At 41.8% G+C, this 12,037-nt stretch overlaps 2 protein-coding genes and 1 pseudogene across 3 annotated transcripts in view; 1 reads left to right on the top strand and 2 right to left on the bottom strand.

The window, feature by feature from the left end:
* AK4 (adenylate kinase 4) overlaps nt 1-8,324 on the top strand; it is a 72,547-nt gene extending 64,223 nt beyond the window's left edge. Inside the window, exons 4-6 of the mRNA XM_082833878.1 lie at nt 638-810; nt 4,843-4,961; nt 7,807-8,324. Coding sequence (XP_082690004.1) covers nt 638-810; nt 4,843-4,961; nt 7,807-7,921 — 407 coding nt within the window. The 3' untranslated portion in view covers nt 7,922-8,324. The remainder of the gene's footprint in view (nt 1-637; nt 811-4,842; nt 4,962-7,806) is intronic.
* On the bottom strand, nt 3,169-4,047 carry LOC309957404 (outer kinetochore KNL1 complex subunit ZWINT-like; the record flags this gene model as incomplete). The annotated part of the gene is given in 2 exon segments (XM_082832612.1): nt 3,169-3,855; nt 3,859-4,047. Coding segments are annotated over 2 exon segments (876 nt in total).
* LOC309979133 (nuclear nucleic acid-binding protein C1D-like) lies at nt 6,323-6,755 on the bottom strand (annotated as a pseudogene). Its single transcript has one exon. The product of its transcript is annotated as a nuclear nucleic acid-binding protein C1D-like (transcript).
* Nucleotides 8,325-12,037: the final 3,713 nt, after the last annotated feature.

Below are 12,037 nucleotides of genomic sequence, written 5' to 3'. Positions count from 1 at the left end.
CCCATGAGTTCAAATTTCAATTGCAGTTTATTTTCTGACATTTAGCAAAGTAGGGTGAATTTATAAGTTTTGCAGTGTCCAGATAGTTTCAAAAGCACCAGTTCTTTTTGAGATTGGAATTTTGCCCACCTTGTTACTAAGGTGCAGGCTCAAATGAAGGTCTGAGTGAAGGATCCTACTTTAATTGATTTAGACTTAAAAAATATTTGTGTGTATATATAGAGGTATCCTAAGAAGAATATGCTCATAAGCTGTTAGAACTAAAAGGACACAAATAAAATTTGCCCCTTTGATTCTTTAACAGAAGAAGAAATGGAGGTGTTATAACTTGCCCAAGGTCACACAGGTAGTTAAGAGCAGAGCTGAGACTAGAGCTGGGACTAGCCTAGTGATGTTTAGCACTTACTGCTTTTATCATGTGACTCCTTAGCCTTTCATATTCCAAATGCTAAAACTAGGTTGTAAAGTAGCGTATTTTCTTCTAGTATTAAATTTATAGAAGTAGATATAAATTCCTGATTAAATCTCCTTTCTGGGTAGTGTATGTGCAGATTTGATTATTCTGTCTCTGAAAATATTTCAACAACTAACTGAATTGGGAAGTGTCTCACATTTGATGTTTTGTTTTGGCATTTAGGTTTTCCTAGAACGTTAGTTCAGGCCGAAGCCTTGGACAAAATATGTGACCTGGACCTAGTGATCACTTTGAACATTCCATTTGAGACGCTCAAAGATCGTCTCAGCCGACGCTGGATTCACCCTCCTAGTGGGAGGGTATATAACCTGGACTTCAACCCGCCTCATGTACATGTAAGAATATACAAAATACTTTCGCATATTGACAAGAAAGGTAAAACATTTCAGTTGAAAAGCAGGGGAACGATATGAATAGGCTGTTCCAAAAAGAGCAATATATATAGCCAGCAAATATTTTAAAATTCTCATTAACTAGTAGTGAAGGGATGTAAATTAACGTTTACAACATTTATTGCTGGTTGGGATCTGGGAAAATGATACTCTTACCTGTATTAGGTATATGAAATATTAACAGTCTTTTAGAAGAGCAACTGAGCAACCTACATGAAAACTTCTAAATACATATTTCACTCAACCCACTTCTGGGAGTACAGTCTATGGAAATGTAAGCACTTTCAGGTCAGGTCATGTACAGGATGAGGCTTATTTCCATGTTGTTTGTAGTGGGAAAAATAAAACAAAACTTGAAAACAGAACAAATATTCATCTATGTGGATGATTAAATAAATTTGAGAATATCCACATTTTGGAAAATCATGTATAAGGTTAAAAAAAAAAGAGACATAGTAGTACATTCTTTGGCCCGGAGAAATATTTCTCCTGGGTATTGTTGAATGAGAAAAGCAAATAGCAGAATGATTACATTTTTCTAAAACCGTGACCTCCCTTCTTCTTCTTCTTCTTCTTCTTTTTTTTTTTTTTTGGCTTGCGCTGCACGGCTTGTGGGATCTTAGTTCCCCAAACAGAGATTGAATCCACCCCTCAGCAGTGAAAGCACAGAGTCCTAACCACTGGACTGCCAGGGAATTCCCTATGACCACCGTTCTTTATGTATATCTGTTTACGTGTCTGTAAGCGCTCTCTAGCTTCATAGGAGTAGTGATAAAGATATAAAGGAACTATCCTAGGCTGGCCAATAGTTGAGGCTGGGACAGAATAAGGAACAGGGTTAGAGTGAGTGGGGTCATGTGAGTGGTGGGAGTGCGGAGGAGGGACTAGGCAGGACTAAAGGCATGAAAGATTGCCCTTAAGAAGAAGTTCAAAATATAACATCTCTGCATCTGCATAAGATTAAATACATGTAAAGGTATATGTTTAAAGAAACTTTTGACAAATTCATTTAAAGAGTAACTGTTCTTTCTGTTAAAGACATGAATTAGTTCAATCTGATAATTCTTCAGTTATTTGGTGGTAGATACTATTACTTGTTCTTATCCAAATGTGGAAGGGGTGGCTATTGTGTCTTATTGGGTTCATGTTTATGGAATAGGCTAGACTTGAATATAGATAGAGTCAGTAATAACTATAGAAAACTACTTCAAGGGGTTAAGGACGCCTTCCTAGCTCTGTAAGTCTTCATTAAGTCCTGATGAGTCTTTTTCATTTGGGCTAAGCACTGGTCTCCTTTTCAAGTTTTCTTTTTAAAATGTAAGTAGTTCTGGAAGTCCTTTATTAGAACCCTTCCTCCATTCCATCCCCCAAAGCTAGTATGGGGAAAAAAATGTATAGGGAGGAAAATAGGGTTCTGAACATGCATTGGAGTCTAACACAAAAGCTTCATATTTTGGCTCTGCCTAGACCTGCTGATGCAGACTCTCCCAAAATTTGAGAAGCTTGAACACTGAGTTGCTTTCCAAAGACTGGGTATCCCTAAGAGAACACCTGCAATTACAGTGCTATTTCCAAAGATAGCAGTAAAAGTGCTGCTCTGGCCTAAGTCAACCAGCTGTTGTGGCCAAGCTGCCCCAGGAGAGATGCTGATGTCCTATTCTGCTCTTTCTGGAAGCAGTTGTTGTTATCTCCTGATACTCTGAAGCCCTAGAAATGGCTTCTGAACTTTGCAGCAGTAAGTAAAATAAAAGAGAGGGAACTATAGGTGACGTACAGCTTTCTCCCATGCCCACGTCTCATGTTTTGTTAGGGAAACAGCCCTGGAATACCCATGTGATAATTGTGGCTCACCAGTAAATCCTAAGTGTAAGTTATGTACCTAAGGCCCTGAGCTATAATAAAATTTTAGTGCATTTCAAACTTACAGCCGGTTTCAGACTATCCCGTTGAGTTGCCTGAGCCTTTTGATTCTGCTTTAGCCTACCTTTTTTTTTGCTGTTCATCACAAAACTTTAATATTGTCAAACTAAGACAAACATCCAGGAAGCAAGTATCTTTTGAATTCTAAGACAGTCCTAAGTGAAAACTCTGCTCCTAATACAAAATTTAACAATGAACCAGGCTGTCATTTAGCTTCTTTACAGATAAACAGGATACTCAGGTGAAAAATAGACTACTGTTGATAGCAATCAGTATTACAACAAAAGGAGATGAGTTTCCTGTAGTTTCCGGGTGTCTTCATGATTAAAATAAATGACTCCTTCAGGCACATGAAATCCCAGTTTTAGTTTTTCTCCTGCTCTAGGATCCTTCCCCATGTTGCTGTCTCCCAGGAAGCCATGGTAAGCCTGTCTCTCCAGCAGGCTGTGGGTTGTTGGCCTTGGAGGACACACATTCATCTCTCCCCATGGTGTCCCAAATGTTCTGCTCCTGGGGCTGGGTCAGCTGCTGGGGCTTATCCGTAGGAAGATCCAACTCTTGTGGCATCTCTGCCTCAGCCTCATGGAATAGCAGCTTACCCTGAAGGGTGTGTAGCAGGTGGAGGAAGGTCTGGTGCCTCTGCAGCTTGTACTGCTCCTGCCCTGCCTGCTGCTTCAGGGTTCCAAGTTCCTGATATAGCTGTTCAAGCTCCTGCTGAGTTCCTGTCTGACGCTCCCTCACCTCTGAAGACACCACTGCCAGATGCTGCAGACGCTTCTCCTGTTGTAGCTGCCACTGCTTCTGGACTCTTCTGAGTTTTTCCATGGCCATTTGCTTCTTGGCCTGGAGTTGTTCAAGGGCCTCCCGGAGCTTGGCCTGCTTCCTTTGGGCCTCCTCCACCTTGGGCAGTGCCTGGGTCAGGGAACTTGTGATGGCCTCCACGTGCTCTTGGTAGGTGGCCTTCAGCTCTTTCCATTGCTCTTTGACTTCAGTTGCCTTCTGCCGGCTTGTGTCTTCAGAAGCCAAGGGGTTCAGGTCCTGGGCAGTGCCTTCCTGAACCAAGAAATTCTACGGGAAGTCTACTACTTGAAGCTGGCTGCAGAGGAGCTTGTCTTTCTTCCAGGAGTCCGTCACAAACTCAGCCAGGATCTGCACGGGCAGTTCTGCCTCCTCCTGAAGACCTATAGGCTCCAGGATGTCTGCCACCTTGGCCAGGGCCTCTCGGGCAGCAGCCTCCGCCTTAGTCTCTGCCGCCTCCATCCTTCCCCGGGCCACGCTTCAGCTCTAGCCTACCTTTTGACAGATTTATTTCTTGTTACTCTCTCTCCTGGTAGGCAATTCTCATGTGTCCATTTTGCTATTTGTAAGTAGGTGGTATGACTCCTGAAGTTAAAATATATTGAAAATCAAATTTTCTAAAATTGCAGTTTTTCAGTTCTCAGAATGTTTGTTCCTGATTTTCCTGGGTATAATGACTCATGCCTATTCTCCGTTCAGATGCCATTATTTAATTTAGTAAAATAACCTGAGTAAGTTTAATCTCAGAAGAGCTACGTGACAGAATTTGAAAGCTAGCAGAGACAGGACTGAAATACCTCCTCGTCAATGAAGTGTTTTCCCTAAGTAAACTGTTTGGTTCTTTGAGATATTTATTTTCCGTATTATGAACTCAAGCTTTGGAAAGGCAGCTAGTTTTAGGAATATTTAGAGGGCTAGACTGACATTGTCCAATGGCTGTTTGGTGTTGGGGGAGACAGCATGGAATTTTGAACTGTGAGTTGAAGGTATCATTTATCAGAACCACTGGAACATGTTTGGAAAGACCTGAGAAGTTAATAAAGATTTAACGTCAGCTCTTATGAAAACAGCTTAACATATTGTTGTGAACGCTATTTCTTTTTTAACTACCTTCACCATTACTATTGTACCCCAGGCCTAAATCATCACGGGGTAGGAATCAAAGGTGAATATATGGTTTTGCCCAGGAAAGTTCTATTTCACCTGTGGAATAGCCCAACCGTTGGCCATACTAACTGGTTTCTCTGGTATTTGTAGGGGATCGATGACATCACTGGTGAACCGTTGGTACAGCAGGAGGATGACAAACCTGAAGCAGTTGCTGCCAGACTAAGACAGTACAAGGATGTGGCAAAACCAGTCATTGAATTATACAAGTGAGTGTGCTTCAGTGTTTCCATGGCAGGTGGCCAGCCAGCAAGGTGTGGCTCCTCATGGGAAGGACATTGGGCTGCAGTGGGGTAGTGTTTCTTTAAGCTTGATAAACCCAAAAGGCCCAGTACCTGTCAGATGAAAGTCAGATGAAATGCTGGCATTGTACGTGGGAGAGAATGCCTGGTACTTTCATGCTGAGACTCTTATAAGGACCAAAACCTGATCATCTCTGTCTGCTTGACTGTAAAACTGCATCTAGACTTTTCATTTTTCTCTTAAGGGACTGAAATAATGACTTACATTTTGATACTCCCATATGTAAATATCTGACTTGGACAGAAGATTAGAAGAGACTTTTGGCCCCCACATGTCTGGAGGGTGTTTAAACTAAGAAGAGCTAGAACTACAGATTGCAAATTCACATGGCCCCAGAGGCCAGGCAGTTACTGGAAATGAGTGTCAAACCTGGTGGGGGCCTTGTCAAGCTGGGCTGTTGAGTGACAGTTGAACTGGACAGCTTCCTCTGTTTCTCCAGCCAGTTATCACCCCAGGGACACTCAGGCTCAGTGTGACCAGTGATCCCTGTTTTTCAAGAGAAGCAGAAATCAGGCTCTCTCTGTGGAAGAAAATCCCAATTTTTATTATTTTATTTTATTTTTTTAATTTTTTACACAACATTTACAGCTTTATTGATAGGGTATAACCATTATGCAAAATTCAGCCATCATTATACAACCTCATTTCCCATCTAAAATAAATGCGAATATATTTTACTTTAAATGGGGTGTACTGGCAAAGTGCCAAGAATTAAAGACTAACTTTAAAGTCCTAATTTCTTACTTCAAATATCACAAAAAGCAGTGATTCCCCAAACCATGAAAGCATAATGAAATAACTACACAGAGAAAAAGGACATTTAACTCATTTCATGCTTTCCTAATTTTATATAGTGAAAACGGACATATTTATAACTTCAGCATACTTCATAAACTCATTATTCATCAGAAACAGACAAATATTTACAAAGAACATTTAACTTAAATTTCATAGTTGCTTATAAAAAGGCACTTGAAAGATTGACCTGTATAAAGAAATGAGTCTTGTCAAGAGATGGTAAACTATAAATATAAAATACACCACAACGTTAAAAACCTCATAGTGTTCTATAGGAAAATCTCTAAAGATAACTTAATCTTTCGGGGTAAAAAAGTATTTAGCATTACAGATTTAAAATGCAAATTTTATATATGAATTCAATAAGGAATACATTTAAACCCTACATTGCCACATAATCATCATCTATTTTGTGGAAAACAATAAAAATTACGTACTTTATGAACATGTGTACATCAAAACCAAAAGGTTAATTTTTACTTTTTCCTTTATTGGCAACTTTGATGCATTTTTTAGGTTTTGGTTCCCAGAGCGCGTTTTTTACAAATCTTGAAGCCACCCCCCGTCCAGCTTGCCAGCCTCTTTCTCGTCTGTTACGTCCTTGACTCTGTTCATGTATACTCCGATTCTTTCTAATTCTTGCTTTACTGGATGTTCCTTAGGATTGATTCCCTGAGTTGCCAAATTAACCCAAAACACTGAATGTAATGTGTAAGTAGAAACTAAATCCACTTTTCGCTCGTTCAAATGGGTCCAACTTCTGCAACAACGCAACTCATTTCTAGACACAGACGTCACGGTCTTCAGCGTCTCATCCACAGCACCAGTGGAATTCTCAAACGTTGATAAATACCATGACTTTCTACAGGATAGTCTTCATTAATTTCTTCGCCTGCCATTATGACCAACTCGCGGGCCTTCCACTCCTGCCTACCTGAAAGCAGTCAGCGGCGGTGACATCAGTGGTGCACTGGCTCTCCCCAGTTTTTATATTGGCAACAAGTTAAAAAAATTTTAACCGCATGGAAGCCAAACAAACCCTATATGGGGACTGCATTCGGGACAGCAGTGTACAGCCTCTGCTATAATCAGTTTCTGACCTGGTACCCCCCGAATAAGTTAGCAACCCTGTAGATATGACGTTGCTGATCATATTATTAGGACACCTCTTGTATTTCATGATCTATTGTTGTAAGTAATAAAGGTTTTAGAGTAGCAAGGATTGTCAGTGATTTGCTTTTTAATGTATATATTGAGGCAGATTTGGGGTTGTCCCTATAATGTTATTCTTGGATATGTTTTTATTTATTTTTTTAAGGTTTTTTTTGTTTTTTGATGTGGACCATTTTTAAAGTCTTTATTGACTTTGTTGCAGTATTGCTTCTGTTTTACGTTTTGGTTTTTGTGCCCCGAAGCATGTGGGATCTTAGCTCTCAGACCAGGGATCAAACCCGCACCCCCCTGCATTGGAAGGCGAAATCTTAACCACTGGACCACCAGGGAAGTCCCCTTTAATATGGTTTTTTTTTTTTTTTTTTTTGGTACACGGGCCTCTCACTGTTGTGGCCTCTCCCGTTGCAGAGCACAGGCTCCGGACGCACAGGCTCAGCGGCCATGGCTCACGGGCCCAGCCACTCCGCAGCATGTGGGATCTTCCCGGACCGGGGCACGAACCCCTGTCCCCTGCATCAGCAGGCAGACTCTCAACCACTGCGCCACCAGGGAAGCCCCCCTTTAATATGTTTTTAAAGGGGAGAAGAAAAGGTGGCACGATGGCAAGCTTGCCGGAATTACTAGGGGTGTTGATACATTTGTAGGGGCTGTTTTGGCGCTCAGTGATGTGTGATATAGACAATGAGCTTGTACTTACATTATGCCCAGGATCTTCTTCTGCTCTAATATCACGTCAAAAGGAAACCTAAAATGCTTTGTATGTTGGACTTTGTTTTTCAGGAGCCGAGGAGTACTCCACCAATTTTCTGGAACGGAGACTAACAAAATCTGGCCCTATGTTTACACACTTTTCTCGAACAAGATCACACCTATTCAGTCCAAAGAAGCCTACTGAGCCCTCCAGTGGAAGAACCAGGAAGATATGGTCATCCATTCAATTGTATGTGTAGTGTTGGTGCCATGTCCCAATTAGCAGCTAGCTGAGATAGCTTGCAGCATCTTTTCTAGTTTAAATGGTGAACTGCTATGAAAACTAATGAATAGAAAGAGTTAATGAAGAGGCTCTTCTCTGCCTTTCTAAAAGAGGGGCTACCTGCACATGTTTAAGATGTCCCTGCACATGTCTCAAGTCCTTCACAAGAAAGAAAGCAAGTACAGGCTGGATTTCCAGTGGTGTATAACCCAAGCTCTAGCTGATTTTCGACAGCCATGTTGTTGCCACAGTGGCCTTTTCACACGTGATGGTGGTGGTCCCTGGTTCTCCCCAGCCCCCAAAGGCTGTTGAACCATAGCACCAGGAGGCCTGAGAATGCCAAGGGCTGTAGCTGCCTTTGTCCCAGGTTCTCTGGTATGTGTCCTCCTGGTGACAGTGGGATGGAAGCAAAGCTCTCAGTGGTTGCTTCTCTGGCCTTGAGTCACTCTCCACAATTCATTTTTTCTCTTAGGAATGACGCCTTCTCTCTGCATCCGTACTCCATAGAATCTCTCCTTTCCAGTCATCCTGGAATGAAAGGATTTGGCTTTTACTACTTTTATTAGACATCTGTTTTCTCCCTTCCTAGACTATTAAGTAATACAGATTGTTACTGCTTTTATCCCTCTCAAATTCCTTTCTAAGAGCTGAGAGCTAGGGGACTGTGTTGAATCTCTTTATGCACTAGGAACTGAGCTATGTGGAGGGTCTATTTAAACTGCTGGTCTGACTCTCATGGGTTGACACTGCTCCTTTCTTTTATTGTGGCAAAATAAAACCCTCAGAGTCTTTAGGGAACCCTGAAAAACTGGCAAATATTCACCTCCATAAATGTTAAAAGATCATATCATATCTTATGTAAGGAAGTAAATAAGACCATATGGAATTACTGGACTAAATGAATAGTTTAGCTTTTTAGTCAAGACAAAAAAAATGTATTTTGAAAATGCTGCTAAATATTGATGCTGACAGTGTTTTTCTCCTGTGAGTGACCCAAGCATATTATAAATAGTTGGTGAAGGGAATGGAGCCTGTGGTGTTGAGGAAAACGTTGCACTAGCCATGCCTAGACTGATGATGACAGGTTTACGATTATGGGATTTGACAAAAATCGTCATTTTTTATTCTATTCCAAAGATGCTTTCTATAGGGTGGCCATTAGGTCTAGAAATATAGATCATACCATTTTGTCATTCACTGAGATGTAGTATCAGTAAACCATTTATTTAAGGATTTGCCTGGTTTCCAGACTTGGTGGCCATCTTTTATAATTCTTGCTATCCTCTGGGAAGGACAATGAAATTTATTCCTGTTGCCTTAAAAATAGATATTCCTCTTCATGCATCGTGACTGTCCCCAGGGAGGGTCCTTTACTATTCCTGGGAGTGACTTTTGTCTAACTCTTCATACTGGTGAGAAAACAAAAGAAGCCTATTTCAGCATAGGTGGTGTTGAAACACATTATTTATCTTCCGAAGATGTCGCAGTGAATCCACAGTCAATTCACTGACCAGTGGATTCTGTATGGTAGCCGTACATCTTCCTTACAAATACTGCCCCCCACTCTTGCCGATCTCTCTCCCTTTGTCCCTTCATGTGAATGTTCTTTGGCTACCTTAGTGGAAACACAGACCAGTTTCCTCCTTATCCTCTGAATCAACGTGAAAGAAGATTATTTACTTTTTAGGTTTATGCATTTAAAATGCCCAGTTCAGGTATTTGAAACATCAGTGCATGACAGTGACTTTTTAGAAGACTTGTGTTTGAATGTCAGTTGATAGGGACAGGGTGAAAATCAGACATGCAGATACCGCTCAGGTTTCCTGGGGAATCGGGCAAAGAAAAACAAGTCTGCTATGAGGAAAATTGCTTCTGCCATAGAGACAATTTCCACAAAGTGGGAAAAGTAGAAAGTTAAGGTTATTATATGGATCATTCAGAAGAGGAAAGTGTGTGCTTTTTTGGAAGCAGAAAAATCTTCAGACCTCTTTCTTCACTTCTTCCAATGTTTAGCAGATGTTCCAGTGTAACCACTGGCACTGGAGTTTTTCAAAGAGGCATGGGAAACGGCCTAGGTGACCCCTGATTCCATATACTCTGCTCCTCCATCCTTCCCTCCCTTCTCCCTTCCAGCAAAATAGATGCTTAGTGCCAGTGTCAGAACCACTCAGTGTGTCTCAACGCTGTGCTGTTTCTGAGGTTGCCCTGCAGTTGAGGGCAATCACCTTTGCTAGGTGAGACCAATGAAAGCCAAACACTGTTTCTGTGGGCTTTGAAAGATGATACTTGTTTCATGTTCAGTGGCCTAAAAAATCTGTTTCTGGTTTTCTTCAACAAAGTCTAGTTTTTCCTTCAGTGATTTTGTAAAAAAATAAAATTTTCTTGAAAATATTTTGACAAAGGTCAAATTAAAGGGATATCTTTCTTTAGTTTTCCTTCTACTGCCACACATGAGGTTCCATTACAGTTAGGCAAAAAGAGTAGTTTGGCTGGTTTCTAAGATTCCTACGTGGCCCCACCTTCTGTGACTCTAGCCAGCTCTGCGTTCAGTTTGCTTTCCACTATCCTGACCGGCTTCCCGCTTACTTGGAACTTGAAAATATTGCCGTGTTTAATACACTCTAACACTAAAGCAAGCATATAATAGGTACCATTTATCGAAGGCCTACTGAGTGCTATGTACAGTTTTAGGACCTTTACAAACATCTCATTTACTCTTTCCGGCATCCTTTGAGATAGGCACGATTCCATGTTTATAAACAAAGAAGGCGAGGGTCAGAAAAGTAAAGCATCTTGCCCTGGCTCCTGCTGCCAGCGCACAGTGTAGTCAGGACTCAAAGCCAGGTTTTCCTGACTCTGCTCCTGGATGTTAACTACCTGCGTCCTGTCCCAAGCAAGGCAGGGCACTGAGCTGCTTGGTTTTGCTTATATTTCCAAGTGGCCTCATGTCAAAAATAGCAGAGTTCACTATGGTGACATTCAGCTCTGTATGGGACTGTTCCCTTTTTTTGTTGTTTGTTTTTTGACTTTTGCTTAAGCAAAGGAAGCTGCTAGAGGAGAGTCTGAGCCCTTGATCCTCCGTAACTACTCATTTGTAAATAAAGTGAAAGGCTGTCAAAGTAGACCTGGGTCCAGGCTAATCTGTGGCAGAGGCAAGCTCAAGGTCTTCACCTACCCTTTCAGTGTCCATGGCATTGTGCCCCTGAAGGGACCTTTATGCCTGAGCCACCCCAGCCGTGGTGCTCACACACAGGCCTGGACTCCTGCGAATTCACCAGACACTACTCCCTTTGCTTCCCTGACATCAGAACAAATCCCTCCCTCACTCCCACCCCGAGACAAGGCCCTGGTAGTAACTGATCTTCCCTAAAGGGCTAGCAGATGAACAGATGGTGACTGAGCCCCTAATATAGGGTCATCCTTGACTTTCATACTATCTTCCCTGTATGACATTACACATGAACATGATCCTGAATGCCACATCCACACCTTTGTCCACCCTCTGATGTGGTGGCAGTGCTTATCATGCACGGTTCTGGCAGAAATGGGCTATTGGCTTCCTGTCTCCCCTTCCTCCCACAGGGTCACTTCTGGCATCCTCCAGCAGCCCAGCTTCACCCAGGCTGTGCCCCTCTCTTCGGTAGGGAAGGGGAAAAGGTAAGAATAGGCATCGGTGACAGAGGATTCTTGGGAGAGAGGTGATGGTGTGGCCTTTTCTGCCATTACTAGGTTGTTGACAGGATAAATTTAGATAGAAAGATGCCTATATAAACCCATAAATAGGGTTTTTGTAAAATTTAGTTCACTGGGACCTGAGTTCAATATCTGACTTTGGCTCTTTGTTTAAAGAGGTCTTACCATCTGCTGGGGGTGGGGAGTGTCTTTGCCCAAATCATAAAGTCAGCAGATTTCCAAATATATGAAGGTATCAGCATATTCTTGGTAGTTACTGTTTATTGGTCCTCGGTGCTAAGTGTACTGCAGCCATTGTGTAATTAAATCCTCCACAATGACCCTATGTAATAGATAGTATTATCT

This window comes from Leucopleurus acutus (genome assembly GCF_964270905.1).
Source record: "Leucopleurus acutus genome assembly, chromosome: 2".
Lineage (NCBI taxonomy): Eukaryota > Metazoa > Chordata > Mammalia > Artiodactyla > Delphinidae > Leucopleurus > Leucopleurus acutus.
The sequence above is the reverse complement of the archived record's forward strand: the minus strand, read 5'-3'. Positions and strand labels throughout refer to the sequence as shown.